The sequence below is a fragment of the Ammodytes marinus genome (assembly GCF_949987685.1).
Source record: "Ammodytes marinus genome assembly, chromosome: 12".
Classification (NCBI taxonomy): domain Eukaryota; kingdom Metazoa; phylum Chordata; class Actinopteri; order Uranoscopiformes; family Ammodytidae; genus Ammodytes; species Ammodytes marinus.
This window is the reverse complement of record NC_137216.1, coordinates 28,449,094-28,469,093: the sequence shown is the minus strand read 5'-3', so window position 1 is coordinate 28,469,093 and position 20,000 is coordinate 28,449,094. Positions and strand designations below refer to the sequence as shown.

Sequence of the window (20,000 nt, the reverse complement as noted above, 5' to 3'; positions counted from 1 at the left end):
TTTTTCTTAACAAAGAGGTTTGCATACAATACATCATGCTTGGAAACTATCTTTTAGTCTAGTCCATTGTGGTGTCTTTTTTTGAGGTAATAAATTGTTAAGTGTTGCCCAACTATGTCTATTGCTTTCTCAAAATCTTTGTTCCACTGTGTCCTTTAAAGACCTACTTCACCGGTGGGAATATGAAGGTGTATTGAACTCTGAGATCCTATGTAGTATAAATGTGCAAACATATTTGAAATGGGTTCATCCTAGCCTGAGAAAAGGCAGAAAGAGTGTTTTATGGTCTCACTGTCTAACCCTACATTTTCCCATGTGTGACATCACGCATGGTAAAATGTAGGGTTAGGATCAACAGGACAGCTGGGCCAAGGGAAGACTGAGGGAAGACTGAGGGAAGAAAAACCTCATTCATTATATTATAATAGCGATTTTATAATGATAGAGCGCCGGTTCCGTATGGGTGAAGTATTCCTTTAAGTACATATAAAGATAAAGAATTGAAAGTGTCTCTGAAAGTTTGTACATAAATTACTTCTAAATTATATCTATAAAACCAAACTCTCTCTCTCTCTCTTCCCCCCCCCCCCCCCGCCCCCCCACCCCCCATCCCCCATCCCCAGGAGGCAGTGCGCGTGTTGATCCGTCACTCTGCGGACGTGAATGCTCGTGATAAGAACTGGCAGACGCCGCTCCACGTGGCTGCAGCCAACAACGCTCTGCGCTGTGCCGAGGTCATCATCCCTCTGCTCAGTAGTGTCAACGTGTCGGACAGAGGAGGACGCACCGCTCTGCATCATGCTGCACAGAACGGACACACGGAGGTACTGAGACTGTGTGGGCTTATGAGGACATTCATTCTCTGTTTCCGATTTTTTTTTCTTTTTTTTTGTAAATCCCATTGAGAGACTCTTTTTTTTTTTCAAGGGAGACCTGTTCCCACTCTCACATTACTGACTGTTTGGGCTTATGAGTATTTATTTTCAGTTTTATCTATCCTGCTGCGAGTAGGGTTTGTAGGGGTGACGCAATGTCACTCCTCAGTCAGAAATTGATTGAAAAGAAAGCAAAATCTGAAAAAATGCGAAAGTTTGGGGATTAATAAACTTAGAAAATTTATTTTATTATTTATTTTATTTATACAGGTAAATCCCATTGAGCTTGTGACAATTTTTTCAAGGGAGACCTGTTCCCATTCCCACGTTACCATTCACACACACATTCATACACCGATAGCAGGCTAACTATCCACATTCACCGCTCTGCACCATGCTACACAGAACGGACACACGGAGGTACTGCTCCAAATACGCTTTAATGGTTCCCTGTTCATGAAAAAAATACATCTGCCCTGCGTTCCAATCCCCATACTTCCCTACTATTTAGTATGCCAGAAAAAGATATAGGATGCCCCAATACATGCACGTCAATTGTAGTATGCTGAAAATACATAAATGCCCCACTAACTCCAATGGCATTTTGGAGTATTCATCTTTATTCTTGACATTTCTCGACATTATGAAAGAAATTCTTCCTTTTCAGATTTTTTTTTCTCTCCTGTGGCCCTAAAACTCTTCTGTACTTAAGTATGTAGTGTAGTAAAAAGAAAGAGTATGTGATTTGGAACGCAGGGTTATTTTCTGTTTCCGTTTCTGTTTTTTTTTTTTTTTAACATTTATTTTTACAGGTAAGTCCCATTGAGACCGGAGACTCTTTTTTCAATGGAGACCTGTTCCCATTCACACACACATTCATACACCGATAGCAGGCTAACTATCGACATTCACCGCTGCTAAATGACATGTAATGTAATCGAATGTAATACAAAGCCTAGACAGGTAGCAGATCATGAGGAGATATTCACTGATTTTGAAAAAAAAACTGTTTTGTCAACAAGCGTTCTCCAGAATCACTGACTCCACCTTTAAATGAGCTATCATGTTATAGAAGCAATGATACTAGACTAGACTAGTCCAAAAATGAAGTAGCCATTTGTGCTTAAACGAAAAAAATCAAAATTGAATCGTTAGATTGAAAACGAAAATCTAACCAAATTTGAGAATCGTGACACCCCAACCAACGATATCCCAGCTATGATGTAATGGTCCATTGTGCTATTTCAGCTGAGCGGCCCAGTTAAAGGAAACAGGTGGGAGAGAGCAGCTGTATGGGGGTTTATTAAGTGGGCTGTTGACTCAGAATGAACCATTCACAAATATCATGAATCTAAAATGAACATTGAGAGGCGGCCGCGCTCTGAATGGAAGGGCTGCTGCTATCTTCTGCTATTGAGATTATGCAACAACAAGACGATTTTATATGAAGACCATCATCTCCCTCTCACTCACACACACGCACGCACAAACGCAAACACGCACACACACACACACACACACACACACACACACACACACACACACACACACACGCCCTTGTACTTCTATCTTTGTGAGGAACCTCATTGACATAATGCTTTCCCTATAGCCCTAACCATCAAAGCTAAATGCCTAACCCCAACCCTTACACTAACCCTAACATAAACCTGATTCATACCTGAAACTTAAAACCTAGTGTTAACCCTCAAACAGCCCTTTAAAGGCCTGTCCTTAAAACCTAGTGTTAACCCTCAAACAGCCCTTTAAATGCCTGTCCTTAAAACCTAGTGTTAACCCTCAAACAGAAGAAAAACCCTTAGAAGAAGTGAAGACCAGGCAAAGTGTCCTCACTGTCCTTAAATGTCCTCACTCGCAGGACCTAAATTGGTCCTCAAAAACATGTTGTACAAGAACACACATGCACACACACACACACAGTCACTCACTCACTCACTCACTCACTCACTCACTCACTCACTCACTCACTCACTCACTCACTCACTCACACACACACACACACACACACACACACATATCTCCCACCCTCCCCCCTACACACACATTTCTCTCTTATATCATCCACTCATTCTGCCTCCCTCTGTTTTCCCCTCCCTCAGATGGTGAACCTCCTGCTGGCTAAAGGAGCGAACATCAACGCCTTTGATAAGAAAGACGGCCGCGCGCTGCACTGGGCCGCTTTCATGGGTAAGAGACAAAGTGTGTGTGTGTGTGTGTGTGTGTGTGTGTGTGTGTGTGTGTGTGTGTGTGTGTGTGTGTGTGTGTGTGTGTGTGTGTGTGTGTGTGTGTGTGTGTTTGATTAATTAAATGTCAAAAGGGTAAGAGACAAAGAACTGATTGTTTAAGACATATTTCACATGACGCTGACTTTTTTTCCTGGAGGTAGATTCTTCTAAATACATTTTATTTTATCAAGAAATTACAACAAAATACATACATAAAAAAGAAAAAAAGAAAGCCAAATCTATCCCATGTTCCCATCCACCTATACTTGCTCCAGAGCTTGACAACGTCCCCCAGCTTGCCCTTGTCAATGTACGCCAATCTTTCTAGTCCAATACACCTTGACAGCTCCTAAATCCACATTGCCAGTAATGGAGGATCATATAGTGAGTACTGAGTACTTAAGTAAATGTCCCTAAGTTGCTTTCCAACATTGGTAATGAACACAAACGTTGCCTGAGTAACAGTTTTGTTTTGCAAATGTTTCAACAAACTCGAGCTCAAACGATGACTGTTCATAGAGTCAGCGATTGTGAAGAATGCTGAAGTAAGCTAAGATCGTGAGGAGATATTCAAGCGTTCTCCAGAATCACTGACTCCACCCAGAAGATGAATCTGCAACTTTTTCTTTGCAATCATTCCCAACCCAGATTCTGTGTCAGTGTTGCTTCTCATTCCATAAATAACTTCCTCTAACAGCTGACTCCTTGTTTTCTTGCCCATGGTATTAAATACTGTGTGGTGTGTGTGTGTGTGTGTGTGTGTGTGTGTGTGTGTGTGTGTGTGTGTGTGTGTTCGCCCATGTGTGTGTGTGTGTGTGTGTGTGTGTGTTCGCCCCTGTGCGTGTGTGTTGCACCCCTGTGTGTGTGTGTGTGTGTGTGTGTGTGTTGCGCCCCTGTGTGTGTGTGTGTGTGTGTGTGTGTGTGTGTGTGTGTGTGTGTGCCCCCTGCAGGCCATCTGGACGTAGTGTGTCTGTTGGTGAACCAGGGAGCAGAGATCAGCTGTAAGGACAAGCGAGGATACACTCCGCTACACACAGCGGCTTCTAGCGGACAGATCACTGTGGTCAAACACCTCCTCAACCTGGCTGTGGAGGTGAGGACACACACAGGCACACACACACACGCACACGCACACGCACACACACACACACACACGCACACGCACAGGCACACACACACACACACACACACACGCACACACACGCACACAGCATAGTCACATGCACACACATACAACATAGTCACACACACAAACACACACACACACACACACACACACATACACAGCATAGTCACATGCACACACATACAACATAGTCACACTCACTCACCCACTCACTCACTATACTCTATTTTTCAAAAATGTTGTTGGCAAAAATAGCTCCAAATGCTGTCGGTTTTAATTCAGGAAGTTACATTTTTATTCCATTATTGTTGTGTGTTCATTCAAAAATATATATGGTAGGGCGCCCAAAGCAACTGCCTATATCTCTTGATGTGTGCGGTCGACTCTATACACATTTGCTCATTGTCTCACTCGTAACAACAGTCTTTTTTTTCCTCTTTCTCTCCACAGATAGACGAGTCCAACGGTTTCGGTAACACTGCGTTACACCTGGCGTGTTTTAACGGCCAGGACGCGGTGGTTAGCGAGCTGATAGACTACGGAGCTAACGTTAGCCAACCCAACAACAAAGGCTTCACTCCGCTGCACTTTGCCGCTGCCTCCACACACGGAGCGCTCTGCCTCGAGTTCCTGGTCAACAACGGGGCTGACGTCAACGTACAGGTGAGCTGGATGAAACTAGGGGCGACAGTGGCTCAAGTGGTAGAGAGGGTTGGCCAATGATCGAAGGGTTGGCGGTTCGATTCCCGCCCGGCCACTTGTGTGTCATGGTTGTTGTGACCTTGGGCAAGACACTTCACCCGCCTTGCCTCGTGTGACTGTGTGTATGACTGCTGTATGTTTAAGGTGGCGATGGTATCTTGATGTCACTATTTCAACAGTGATGTTAGCTTTTTCCTTATGTGATTATCAATTCATTCTTCAGTTTTATTGACTAAATGTAGTGCAGCTACAGCCCTGTCTGTGTATAGGCTAACAATATAGGCATTGTCAAATGAATTGTGTAAGAAAATAATATATCATCTGAAAATCTTTCTTTTAATTTCTCCATATTGTGCAGAGTCGAGATGGAAAGAGTCCTCTGCACATGACCGCAGTTCACGGACGTTTCACTCGCTCACAGACGCTCATACAGAACGGTGAGACCCTCGTTTTCAGTGATCTCCGACTGCATTAACTGCCATTAGCCTTAATCCATTCAAGAAGCAAACTTCAAGCCCTAATGGGTTTTTTGGCTCTTACTGCACATTTGTTTTATTTAAAAAAAAATGTTTTTTACTTTCTACTGCGTGTATCTCGTTCCTGTATTACTGATCTATAATGTATTTTCTTATGTGCGATAATAAATAATAATAAGAAACAACGATCTACTATAATAAATATCTATAAATAAAATTTTTATTTCCAGGCGGGGAGATTGACAGTGTGGACAAAGACGGTAACACTCCTCTGCACATCGCGGCGCGCTACGGACATGAACTCCTCATCAACACACTGATCACCAGCGGAGCCGACTGCACGAGGTTTGATTCTTTATATGTTCAGAGATATTAGTGTTGAAGATGGAGTCAGAGAACGCTCGTTGTCAAAATGACTATTTGTGAAAATCATTGAATATTTCCTAATGGTAAATGGTAAATGGACTTGACTTATATAGCGCCTTCTAGCCGATTTTCTCAGCCCCAAAGCGCTTTACATTTCTTACCACATTCACCCATTCATACACCGATGGCAGTAGCTGCCATGCAAGGCGCTCTCTGAACCATCGGGAGCAATTTGGGGTTCAGTGTCTTGCTCAGGGACACTTCGACATGTGGCGGGGAGACGGGGGATCGAACCTCCGACCCTGCAATCCAGAGGCGATCTCCCTACCCACTTCGCCACTGCCGCCCCTAATGATCTGCTACTTGTACGTACTGCGTGTGGTGCGTGCTGAAGAAAAAGTGTGTGTTAATGCACGGCCTAGACTCTGTAAACTGGTGTGCAGACAAAGGGTATGTAATCAAAGGGTCCCACCGTAGCTAGCAACATGCCCGTGTACAGAGCCTAGGCTGAGTATTAACACTGGATTTCTTTTCAACACAACAGTATGGACAAATAAAAAGGGATTTGGACAACAAGTGTTCTCTAGAATCCCCTGACTGCTTTAATTCATTCCAGTGAATCTAGGAAAAGAGAGTATTTTTTCTATTATTTTCTATCTAATTCAGTGAATATAGTAAGAGAGAGTATTTTTTCTTATTGTTTTTTCTCTGTGTATTTCTCCCCCCTGTAGGCGAGGTGTCCATGGCATGTTCCCTCTGCACCTGGCTGCTATGAACGCTCACTCTGACTGCTGCAGGAAGCTGCTGTCCTCAGGTAGAGCACAACGGCTTTCACTGTGGCAGAAAGAAGATGAAGGTTGCGTTCCGAATCGCATACTCTTTCTTTTTTCTATTCTACATACTACATCCGACGATAAAAAGAATCTAGTTAGGATACAGTAGGCATACTATTGGGACATACTTTACTCTCTTATTTCATCATAACATTGCGCCTTGATCTTGCCTCTTGCTTTTATATCCGTCGCATCCCCGTTTGTTTTCATATGGAGGCTTCGTCGATGTGACGTCACTTCACGTGCGCACTGGATTGTGGGTCAGAATCGCCCAAATAGGATGCACTTTTCAACACTAACAATCTTGGCCGCATGAAGTAGGACATCCGGGTACTTATAACCATCCTAAATCTGGCCACAAGAATCGGGACATCCTAAATCTTTTTTCCACATACTATATAGTAGAAAGTATGCGATTCGGAATGCAACCCGGGTTTCACTGTGGTAGAAAGAAGATTTAGTTTACTTTGTCTTCATTCCTGCTCCCCCTTTGGACAGGCCTAGTAGTGTTTTTACTACACCAGCTGTTGTTCCTGGGTGAGCGTACATATCCATGACAAAGGCATTAAGAAAAAACTATATTAAAATAGCATTATTTGCGCTGATGGTCTCGTTTGCTGTTACATGTAATTTATGATCTACAGAGGAAATATGAGACTGTTTCAGAAATATTTAAAAGATTCTCGTAGCACCTTTTAAACCGACCTCTAGTGATGTTACCCTTGTGTGTTTTTAGCTAAGAAAACCAAGCATTATACACCAAGTCAAAAATGTAATTACAATGTTTGGTATTACAAATATTCATAATTTATGAACATATCTCAAATTGTGCAACTTCCATTTCCCTAGGGATCCTTTAGATTTGTCTGCAATCACTTTATACAAAAGGGGAAACCTGGCCACTGTCTTAAAAATGATTTAGTATGTCAAGAGGGGGTCTGTTATTATTTTAATAATCAAATTTATCGTATATCTCTTAGAGCAACAGGATCTGTGCTGATTCAGAGTTCTGTTATTTCCTTCCAGTCTAGTTTCCAGGGAGGGTTTTTAAAGGCAGCCATCTTTGTTTGTCTTGTCTCCCGGTGGTGAATTCCTTCACAAGCAAAAAAAGTATTCAGCTCCAAATTCAAGTCACAATGTCCCAGGCACAGACCGAGGACTCACACAGTCTAAATGACTCACTAGGACACACACACACACACACACACACACACACACACACACACACACACACACACACACACACACACACACACACACACACGCACACACACACACTCTGCCTTTCTGACAAGAGTGTATTTAGTTTAATTTAGTTAAATTTGTGCAGATAAACAAGATTAAAATAGCAAAAAGATGCACATAGACATACATAATGCATGGTTTATATCTTGTTTAACATCTGAAAACTTTCATTGTTGCTTTTGGCAAATATTGCGTTCCCACTCATCCCATATTCTTAACAGTTGGGACTGGTTTATTGAAAAATAATCAGGTGTTAATACACAGTCTAGGCTCTGTAAACTGGTAGGCTAAGTAAACAAACGGGGCCCATCGTAGCTAGCAACATGCCAGATTAGGCTGTGAATAAAATAAAATAAAATAAAATAAAATAAAATAAAATAAAATAAAATAAAATAAAATAAAATAAAATAAAATAAAATAAAATAAAATAAAATAAAATAAAATAAAATAAAATAAAATAAAATAAAATAAAATAAAATAAAATAAAATAAAATAAAATAAAATAAAATAAAATAAAATAAAATAAAATAAAATAAAATAAAATAAAATAAAATAAAATAAAATAAAATAAAATAAAATAAAATAAAATAAAATAAAATAAAATAAAATAAAATAAAATAAAATAAAATAAAATAAAATAAAATAAAATAAAATAAAATAAAATAAAATAAAATAAAATAAAATAAAATAAAATAAAATAAAATAAAATAAAATAAAATAAAATAAAATAAAATAGAATAGAATAGAATAGAATAGAATAGAATAGAATAGAATAGAATAAAATAGAATAGAATAGAATAAAATAGAATTAAATTAAATTAAATTAAATTAAATTAAATTAAATAGTCAGCACACACACACACACACACACACACACACACACACACACACACACACACACACACACACACACACACACACACACACACACACACACACACACACACACACACACACAATACAGACAGGTAGCGGATCGTGAGGAGGCTTTCACTGATTTTGACAACAAGCGTTCTCCAGAATCACTGAGTCCACCTTTAAACAAACCAGGCCTTAGTGCTTGTGTGTGGAGGCCTGGAGCAGGATAAAACTCCTCATGCGGTTTCACTGCTGTAGTGAAACAACAAAGAAGTCATTTACATATGAGCTTTGGTGTGTGTGTGTGTGTGTGTGTGTGTGCTTGTGTGCGTGTGCGCGCACGTGTGTGTGTGTGTGTGTGTGTGTGTGCGTGTGTGCAGCTGCAGTGTTGTTGCGTACGGACAGGACTCTTGTTTTGCAGCAGTGGCCTGAGCTTTTGTGTGTGAGCTAAACGTTCCCTCTTTAGAACACACACACACACACACACACACACACACACACACACACACACACACATTTAATGATCCGTAACGATTAGGCAAATTAAAAGGGATTAAAAAGCCTCGGCACAAGACCACAACACGGTCTGTTGTGTTGTTTGTAATTTACTGTGATAATATGACTCCTTTTTTTCCATTTGTTTAAACCTGCAGTGTGTAGAATGTTGGGTTTTATTTCCTAGCAGACTTTGTAGAAAATAAGTACATTTAATTTAGTGCATAATAGCTGAATTTTTTTTATTTTTTATTATTATTTTTTCCCTTAGAAAGGGTCTCATATATGTGCATATTTTGGACCAAGGCCTAGTGCCGCCATCTTGAAAGTGTCATAGTTGGAATGTCATCATGTGCATTGTTTAAAATTTAGAATTGTTCTTGTCCTTGAAGGCCACTGTAGCTTCTGTTATTATTCTAAAGGGGTGGGGTTACCCAGGGAGCGTTGCATTCTAGAACTTTGGAGAACTTTCTTGATGATGTCATATTACACACTGCACCTTTAAGGAACACAAACACAGAACTTAAAAAGTGAACCCAAAAACAAAAGCCAAAATAAAAAAAAATAACTTACTTGGCGTACTCTACTTTACAGGTTTCTAAGGACCTTGTTTAAACTATAGGCAACTGTTAAGCAGAAAATAAAAAGTCAACAAAGTATCTATCTATCTATCTATCTATCTATCTATCTATCTATCTATCTATCTATCTATCTATCTATCTATCTATCTATCTATCTATCTATCTATCTATCTATCTATCTATCTATCTATCTATCTATCTATCTATCTATCTATCTATCTATCTATTTAAATATCTATAATTTATTTTTCTAATATAATAATTTATAGACATTTTTCAACCAAACTGCTTGCTGCACTTTCTTTCCTTTCTTAATCTTACACAAAACATATCTCTGCATCTCTGTATGAAATGATATGTAACTTACAGATATGTTTGTAAACGTTTTCTTGTGTGTATACTATATACTATGCATGCACCAGCACCTAATCTTTCCCCTTCCCCCACACCTGTTGCACTCACACCTGCCTTTCCTCCTGTCTTTGTGTGTGTGTGTGTGTGTTTCTCTCTCTCTCTGTGTGTCTCTCTGTGTGTGTGTGTGTGTGTGTGTGTGTGTGTGTCTCTGTCTGTGTCTCGGTGTGTGTGTCTCTGTCTGACTGTGTGTGTGTTTGTGTCTCTGTGTGTGTGCATGTGTTTTTTGTCTGTCTGTGTGTGTGTGTGTCTCTCTCTCTTCTTCTGTGGTGTCTGTGGCTGCTGTGTGTTGTCTCCATGGCGCCCCCCTCAGGCCGGAGGTTTATAATGTGTAACGACTCGGTCCTGTCTGCAGGATTCCAGATCGACACTCCGGACACTTTGGGACGGACCTGTCTGCACGCCGCTGCTGCTGGGGGGTGAGACAGGCTTTTTAAAAAAAATTTATTAAACCTTTATTTACACACACACACACACACACTCACTCACTTTATAATCTATCTATAAAGCAAGACACGTCTGTCTGTCTGTCTGTCTGTCTGTCTGTGACTCGCATATCTCTCTCACTGTTAGTCAGATCGGCCTGAGCTTCCGGATATGGCTTGCGCACGGCACAAAGGTGTGCATCCTTGATTGATAATGAAGTTTTGGACCAAATATGTAGAAGTTATATCATATTTATATCATGCTGGTGGCGAATACATGCGCACACTGAAGGCCACATTAACGACGGGCATGAAGTAGTCTCCGGCTAAACCCCGCCTCCCTCTGATTTGATTGGCTGCTGTGACCAAAGCCTGAAATGTGTGACAGGCAGGACACACACAGCAGACCTGCTTCCTACGGGCACTGCACTAGTGTATTAAATTCAGTGAACTGTAAACGGTAAAGCGTAGTAAATGTAGCGATTTGCCCGTTTTTTTTTCTTCAGGAACGTGGAGTGTGTGAAGTTGCTCCTGAGCAGCGGTGGAGACCACAACAGGACGGATAACTGTGGCAGGTCAGAGAATTACATTTCATTTTTCATTTGACTTTTATTTATACTCCAGAGATCAATTGAGGTGTGTGTGTGTGTGTGTGTGTGTGTGTGTGTGTGTGTGTGTACGTGCGTGCGTGCGTGCGTGCGTGCGTGCGTGCGTGTGTGTGTGACCCTAATTTTCAATGATGTCGAGTCAAGCAAATGAAAAGCAAAAACTACAATAGATACACAATATACAATGAAAATACATCAAATACACAAACAACTGATAAAGAGAAGAAAAAAACCAATTGAAACATTTAGACAGTGATGTAGAATGGCAGCAATTAAAATGTAATGGGTGAAAGTACAATATAGCCTTACTGACAATAACTTAGACAATCAGAAGCAAAACTAGCAAACATCTTCATTTTATTTGAATATGTTCTCATGTTGTCATAGCTTAAATGGTTACACTTTAAGTCCCCTCCATTTAGCACCTGTATATGGTGATGCACAACACATCTTCGAGTAGTTTTGGGGTGTGGCAGTCTTTAGCTCTCCGTGTTTATGTGTTTGCATGTGTGTGTAGGTAAGGGTGTGTGTGTGTGTATGAATGTATAAGTGTGTGTGTGTGTGTGTGTGTGTGTGTGTGTGTGTGTGTGTGTGTGTGTGTGTATAAGTGTGTGTGTGTGTGAGCTATTTTTATCCTTAATTTTTTAAGTCAACTATTCAATGCGTCATTTGATTTTGTCTGACTCAACCTTAATGAAACATATTAGTTCAGTTACTAAGAAATCACAGTAGAATATAAAACAATAGAATATTAACAAGGAGATGAACTGAATTAACATTTAATCAAGCTACAGCATTTGTCACACAACAATATGCCTTTTTTTTTTTTTTTTTTAAGATATTTTTTGGGCATTTTTATGCTTTATTGATAGTGCAGAGAGACAGAGTTGAAATGGGGCAGAGAGGGGAGTGACATGCAGAGAACGACCGCGGGCGGGAATCGAACCCGGGTCCGCTGCTGGGCCCGGCCCGGGGGGGGGGGGACGCCCTACCAACTAATGCCTTTAACTTTGAGTTAAAAGTTGCTATTTCTGTTTCAACATCATGACGAAAAACATATTTCAAAATCTTCTTGAACAACTGGGCCCTGTAGTTGTATATTTGTGTTTTTTCTGCTTTTATTGATGTGTATTTCCCCCAAATGTATTGCAAACAAGTCAAATAAAACAGAAAGGGTTATACAAAAAACTAAATTATTTTATTTTATTTTATTTTATTTTATTTTATTTTATTTTATTTTATTTTATTTTATTTTATTTTATTTTATTTTATTTTATTTTATTTTATTTTATTTTATTTTATTTTATTTTATTTTATTTTATTTTATTTTATTTTATTTTATTTTATTTTATTTTATTTTATTTTATTTTATTTTTCAGACATATCAAAAACAATACAAAACTAAATGAAAAGCATAAAAATACAATAAACAAAATGTATGTTTAAATGACTTCACAAAAATAAAAAAAATTATCTGTATTGATGCGATATGCCTGAAAAGGAGCAGGAAGAAGTATACACTAAGACTAAATAGAAAGCAATTACAATATATTGACAAACCCCTTGATTATTCCGATTAGATGTTGGAAAAGGAGTGAAAAAGCTTCACCAGTCTTTTTCATTGACTTTCCCTCTCTCCCCTGTATTTCCCCCAGGACGCCCCTCCACTATGCGGCGGCCAGTCGTCACTACCAGTGTCTGGAGACCCTGGTGGCCTGTGGCACAGCCATCAACACCACCGACCAGTGGGGGCGCTCTGCCCTGCACTACGCCGCTGCATCCGACCTGGACAGGAGGTAGGATGTTCAATGCAATGCAAATAAACCCTCCCTGCGTTCCGAATCGCATACTCTTTCTTTTTTCTATTCTACATACTACATCTGACCATAAAAATAATCTAGTTAGGATGCAGTAGGCATACTATTGGGACATACTTTTACTCTTTTATTTCATCATAACATTGCGCCTTGATCTTGCCTGTTGCTTTTATATCCGGCGCATCCCCGTTTGTTTTCATATGGAGGCTCCGTCGATGTGACGTCACTTCACGTGCGCACTGGATTGTGGGTCAGAATCGCCCAAATAGGATGCAGTTTTCAACACTAACAATCTTGGCCGGATAAAGTAGGACATCCGGGTACTTTACTTCTAACCATCCTAAATCTGGCCACAAGAATCGGGACATCCTAAATCTTTTTTCTACATACTATATAGTAGAAAGTATGCGATTCGGAACGCAGGGCCTGTGTTCCAATCCCCATACTATCTACTATTTAGCCACAAATTAAACTTGAATTCTGAACATAGGAGATAAATATCCCAAACCTTTCTCTGCATCACTTCTCTGGTGTAAAGATCAGAAGTGTAAATCATGGCAGCTGTCTCTACGGTTACCACATATAGAACAGCTGATCATCCACACTTTGGCTGTTTCTATGGTAACCTGGAGGTGATACCGAGGTGGCGACCGTCGTCATGCATCAGAATCACTAAACTGTTTACAATCAATTTCAAACGCACAGAAAAAAAAATCTATCAAGTAAGCCCCTTATCGGCCCCCAGACTGCCTTGTGGAAAAGGGATTAAATGAGCATGGTCAAATCTGATTTTACACTAACCTGTCAGTATAATTTTAAATGCATTGACCAAACACTTAACACCTAAGACTCAACAAGGTCCATACAATATTATGTTCAGGCTGCTTCAGGACATGGGACCTAATAGTTCAATATTAACTGACTTTGTTTAGCATTGCTAGCAGGTGCCACTGTGTCAATGAGGATATTGTTTGAGTGTTTTAATGCTTTTATGTTCTTTACATTTTAACTGTCTCCCTCCCTCTCTTTCTGTTACACACACACTCACTCACTCAATCACACACACACACACACACACACACACACACACACACACACACACACACACACACTGCAGGCGTCGAGCGAATATGGAGCCGGAGAGTGAAGGCGTTCAGGCAGAGAGGGAGAAAGAGGCAGCACTGTAAGTCCAAACTCACTCACTTGTCTTTTTTAATTTTTTTTTATTTAAAGATATTCTTTTGGCATTTTTATGCTTTATTGATAGTGCAGAGAGACAGAGGTGAAATGGGGCAGAGAGGGGAGTGACATGCAGAGAACGACCGCGGGTGGGAATCGAACCCGGGTATGCTGCTGGGCCCGGCCCGGGAGGGGGACGCCTTACCAACTGAGCTAAAGGCGCCCCCACACTCACTCACTTGTCTGTGCACAGAAATATAACACACACCCTTTGCATCCAAAGTTACGCACTATAGCTTTAATTTATTATCATTATTATTATTTATATATTTATGTTTTTTTGTACTAGTACTAGTTCCTTTCTTTTGTTGATGAAAAGTTGAAAATAAAAGAAAATTGTAAAAAAAAAACATTAAAGGCCTACTTCACCGGTTTGAATATGAAGGTGTCACGAGAAACAGAAATATAGGGTTAAAAAAAACACTCTTTCTGCCTTTTCTCAGGCTAGGATGAACCGATTTCAATTTTTTTCGTACATTTATACTACATAGGATCTCAGAATTCAATACACCTTCATATTCAAACCGGTGAAGTAGGCCTTTAAAAAATCTAAACCCGTTTGCGTGTGTGTCCCAGATGTCTAGAGTTCCTTCTTCAGAGCGGAGCGACTGCGTCTCTGAAGGACAAACAGGGCTACAGCCCCGTGCACTACGCTGCAGCCTACGGACACCGGCACTGTCTGGAGCTGGTCAGTACACACACTCACACACACAGACATGCACATACACACGCACACACACACACACACACACACACACACACACAGACATGCACACACACACACATGTAATGCACTCACACATACGCAAGCAATCACGCACACACACAGAAACACACACACACACACGCAGACAGGCACTCGCACGCACGCACGCACACACACGCACACACACACACACACACACACGCCCAGTCCTCGTTCTTAAAGTCGAGTTCCCACGATTCGACTGTGTAAAGTGACGTACGTCCCCACAACTTCAGTAATACAAGTACACACACACACACACACACACACACACACACACACACACACACACACACACACACACACACACACACACACACACACACACACACACACACACAGAGGAAATAGGAAATTGTTTTATTGTCGTATAGTGACTCCAGGCGTTTTGACCATCTGTTTGTTAATAACATTGTATTTCTCAGCACGCAACAACGTTCCTGCGATGCACGTTATTTGTGCCGATTAGTTTTAAGACATGTAATCCCAATCTTCCCAAAAAGCATATAAATGAATGTTTGTCATTCATGTACATGCTTTCTCTTTAGTGTAATATCATTCATTTCTCTATTAGCCCTTCTGTTTTCTTTTACATGGTCGAAATACATTTCAATCAATCAATCAATCAATCAATCAATCAATCAATCAATCAATCAATCAATCAATCAATCAATCAATCAATCAATCAGAATTTGTTTGAGTGTGTTAGGGGGGCTGAAACTACAGGGTCTGTGGTTCGATCCCCAGTCTCCCTGCCACGTGTCCAAGTGTCCCTGAGCAAGACACTGAACCCTAAATGTCTCCTGATAGTTAGCCAGCACCCTGCGTGGTAGCTGCTGCTGCTGCTATCGGTGTATGAATGTGTGCTCCAGTTGTAAGTCGCTTTGGATAAAAGCATCTGCTAAATGACATGGAATGTCATGTGTTAATGTGTGTTTTTGTGTGTTATTGTTATTGTGTGACCTGCAGTTGCTGGACAGAGACGACAGCCCCCAAGAAGACCCTGAATCACCCAACGCAAGGAGCCCTCTGCATCTCGCTGTGAGACACACACACGCACACGCACACACACACACACACACACACACACACACACACACACACACACACACACACACACACACACACACACACACACACACACACACACACACTACATGATAGAGGAACTTAACTTTTTTCAAGGACTTTTTAAGTACAAATATAGGGCATTTGATCTTGACTTGGCTTGACTCTTTTCATTCATGCCAATTCCTTATTTGTGAAAAAAAAATAAAAAAAATAATCAGGACTTACAGTTTTAATAGTTAAACTTGGTCTTTGTGGTGAAGTTTTCATAACCGGCTGATACAATGTTTTAAATATTCTAATAGATAATTTTAAAGTTTTCTCTCTGTTTTCTCTCTGTCCTCCTCCCAGGCGTACCACGGCCACGCCCAGGCGCTGGAGGTGTTGCTACAGGGGGAGAGGGAGGTGGACCAGGGGGATGAGAGTGGTTGGACCCCCCTGGCTCTGGCCTCTCTCCGTGGACACGCTGACTCTGTCCACACCCTGCTCAGCCAGGGAGCGTCTCCCCGCAGCACAGACACACAGCACGGACGCACACCGGTCCATCTGGCAGGTACAGCAACAGTCACCTTTACTGGGGTTTATCTCTTACGGATGCACTGTAACTCGGAAATGATATGGTTCAAGTAGGGTGAACTGTGTGTGTGGGAGTTACCTGATTGGCCCCCTAGAATACAAATGTCCAATGCTGAAGTTGAATAGTCGTATTATTTCGCTGGGTTTTTATAACTTACTAAAGCCCCTTTCACACATGATTTATTGGGTGTTCCAACCTGGTACAATATTTATAAAATGCTTAAAGTGTTTTACTGGGGTGGTCTGTGGTGTAGTGAGCGCGTACAGCGTGTCCAAACGAAGGAAAAATAATAATATAATATATCATTTTGAAGGAATACTTTTTTTTTTAAAGATATTTTTTGGGGGGGCGACTGTGGCTCAGTTGGTAGAGCGGGTCGGCCGATGATCAAAGGGTTGGAGGTTCGATCCCCGCCCTGCCACCTGTGTCATAGTTGTTGTGTCCTTGGGCAAGACACTTCACCCAACTTGCCTCGTGTGAATGTCGATAGTTAGCCTGCTATCGGAGTATGAATGTGTGTGTGAATGGTAACGTGTAAATGGGAACAGGTCTCCCTTGCAAAAGAGTCTTCGGACTCGATGGGATTTACCTGTATAAATAAAGGTTAAAAAAAATAAAAAATAAATAAAAATATATTTTTTGGGCATTTTTATGCTTTATTGATAGTGCAGAGAGACAGAGGTGAAATGGGGCAGAGAGGGGAGTGACATGCAGAGAACGACCGCGGGTGGGAATCGAACCCGGGTCTGCTGCTGGGCCCGGCCCGGGAGGGGGACGCCTTACCAACTGAGCTAAAGGCGCCCCCTGAAGGAATACTTTTAAAAATGTTCAATACCGGGGATACGGTATTACCATATTACCTCCCAGATCTTGTTCTTAGGCAGTTTCTCATGTTGTGGACCAGTTTTTCTTGGCTTAAACCACATACAAGATAGTTTTAACAACGACATGACTTCAGCTTTGACCCTTGTTCACAAAATCAGCTCCATAAGGAAAACAGTTTTCCCAGTTTGGTGTTGAAAGAACTTGACTGAGTCCTGGGTCCAGCTCTATATCCCACCTCTGGGAGGAAATGGAGCCAGGCCTTATTGCCAAACAACTAAAGCTTTTGTGTTTGAATTGGGAGATAATCCCCTCAGTGTGTGTGTTCAGTGTGTGTGTGTGTATGTGTGTGTGTGTGTGTGTGAGTGAGAGTGTAAGCGTGTGTGTGTGTGTGTGTGTGTGTGTGTGTGTGTGAGTGAGTGAGTGAGAGTGTAAGCGTGTTTGTGTGTGTGTGAGTGAGTGAGTGAGAGTGTAAGCGTGTTCAGTGTGTGTGTGTGTGTGTGTGTGTGTGTGTAAAATCCAACATCTGGTGGTAAGACTGAAGGCAGAATAGTTTGATGCTGTTACAGCTGCATATTAATGACCAAAGCTTTGAAATTTAACATTTAACATTTAACCATCAAATATGTTGATATCAAATGTGTGTGTGTGTGTGTGTGTGTGTGTGTGTGTGTGTGTGTCTGTGTGTGTGTGTGTGTCTTTGTCTTTGTGTGTGTGTTGATATCATTTAAACATTTGTTCTGCTGTAGTGACTCAGGACACATCACCATTCTTAAAGGGGGATGATTCATCTTAACTCGACTATTATTAAAACACTGTTGCTGTATTTCTGCTCTCTCTCTCCCCTCTCTCTCTCTTCCTCTCTCCCTCTCTCTCCCTCTCTCTCCCTCTCCCCGTCCCTCTCTCCGTCTCTCTCTCTCTCTCCCTCCCTCTCTCTCTCTCTCTCCCTCCTTCTCTCTCTCTCCCTCCCTACCTCCCTCCCTCCCTTCCTCTCCCCCTCCCTCTATCTCTCTCCCTCTCTCCCTCTCTCTCTCCCTCCATCCCCCCCTCTCTCTCTCCCTCTCTATCTCTCCCCCCTCTCTCTCTCTCCCTCTCTCTCTCTCTCTCCATCCCTCCCTCCCTCTCCCTCTCTCTCTCCCTCTCTCTCTCTCTCTCCCTCCATCCCTCCCTCTCTCCCTCCCTCCCTCCCTCTCCCTCCATCCCTCCCTCTCTCCCTCTCCCTCCCTTCATCCCCCCCTCTCTCCCTCTCCCTCTCCCTCCCTCCATCCCTCCCTCTCTCTCTCTCTCTCTCTCTTTCCCCCCACAGTAATGAACGGTCATACTACGTGTGTTCGCCTCCTGCTGGATGACTCAGAAAGTGCAGACCTGGTGGACGCTGCAGACTCTCAGGGACAGTGAGTGATAGTTTTTCATGGTGATATTATTTGGCACGTGACCCTAGTTTTTTGTCCAGTTATGTTTTGTGTTTATTTCCGTCAGAGTCTTTCAGCTGATGATACAAGCGTGAACATTGGCCTGAGCATGAGTCTCCATGGGAACACTTGACAAGAAAATTGTCCCGAGACATTTGAAATTGTGAATTTGAAAATGTCTCATAGAAATGTATTGATGGGGGGCGCCTTTAGCTCAGTTGGTAAGGCGTCCCCCTCCCCTCCCGGGCCGGGCCCAGCAGCAGACCCGGGTCGATTCCCACCCGCGGTCGTTCTCTGCATGTCACTCCCCTCTCTGCCCCATTTCACCTCTGTCTCTCTGCACTGTCAATAAAGCATAAAAATGCCCAAAAAATATCTTAAAAAAAAAAAAAAAAAAAAAAAAAAAATGTATTGATGGGTTTTTTTCATTAACATTTTTTTTTTCATTTCATTGCCTTTTCTTGTCAAGTAACCCATGGAGACTGCTCATGCCAATTTTGACGCTTGTATCACAAATTGAAAGATTTTAGCACTTAGCCGCTCCCCTTACCCATTCAGTATGTGACCAGTATTCAAGCACTTTGAATGGCCTTGTGTCTGAATTGCGCTATATAAATAAACTTGCCTTGCCTTCCCCTCAGAACCCCCCTGATGCTGGCGGTGGCAGGCGGACATGTTGACGCCGTGTCGTTGCTGCTGGAGCGAGAAGCTAACGTCAACGTGCCCAACAACCACGGACTGACCGCACTGCACCTCGGGGTGAGAAACACACTGTGGTTGCGTTCCGAATCGCATACTTTCTACTATATAGTATGTAGAAAAAAGATTTAGGATGTCCCGATTCTTGTGGTCAGATTTAGGATGGTTAGAAGTACCCGGATGTCCTACTTCATGCGGCCAAGATTGTTAAGTGTTGAAAACTGCATCCTATTTGGGCGATTCTGACCCACAATCCATTGCGCACGTGAAGTGAGAATTGAACTGTATTACAAGCCATCCAGGCAATGCGGTTGCCATAGAATCAACATTGGTCGACTCTAGAAAAAATTCCACATTTTAAGACTCATTGCTACGAG

General features: G+C 41.6%; 1 protein-coding gene across 3 annotated transcripts in view; it reads left to right on the top strand.

Moving 5' to 3' along the window:
- The window catches only part of ankrd44 (ankyrin repeat domain 44), a 32,134-nt gene that overhangs the window by 4,058 nt on the left and 8,076 nt on the right, over positions 1 to 20,000 (top strand). For 2 of the 3 annotated variants that reach the window (XM_080038556.1, XM_080038558.1), the window contains exons 4-19: positions 624 to 824; positions 2,993 to 3,080; positions 4,069 to 4,211; positions 4,695 to 4,907; positions 5,305 to 5,383; positions 5,653 to 5,767; positions 6,520 to 6,644; positions 10,567 to 10,630; positions 11,143 to 11,211; positions 12,900 to 13,040; positions 14,179 to 14,244; positions 14,877 to 14,988; positions 16,015 to 16,086; positions 16,465 to 16,666; positions 18,819 to 18,906; positions 19,566 to 19,683. In XM_080038556.1, coding sequence (XP_079894682.1) covers positions 624 to 824; positions 2,993 to 3,080; positions 4,069 to 4,211; positions 4,695 to 4,907; positions 5,305 to 5,383; positions 5,653 to 5,767; positions 6,520 to 6,644; positions 10,567 to 10,630; positions 11,143 to 11,211; positions 12,900 to 13,040; positions 14,179 to 14,244; positions 14,877 to 14,988; positions 16,015 to 16,086; positions 16,465 to 16,666; positions 18,819 to 18,906; positions 19,566 to 19,683 — 1,896 coding nt within the window. The remainder of the gene's footprint in view (positions 1 to 623; positions 825 to 2,992; positions 3,081 to 4,068; positions 4,212 to 4,694; positions 4,908 to 5,304; positions 5,384 to 5,652; positions 5,768 to 6,519; positions 6,645 to 10,566; positions 10,631 to 11,142; positions 11,212 to 12,899; positions 13,041 to 14,178; positions 14,245 to 14,876; positions 14,989 to 16,014; positions 16,087 to 16,464; positions 16,667 to 18,818; positions 18,907 to 19,565; positions 19,684 to 20,000) is intronic. The other variant, XM_080038557.1, reaches the window with a different exon arrangement.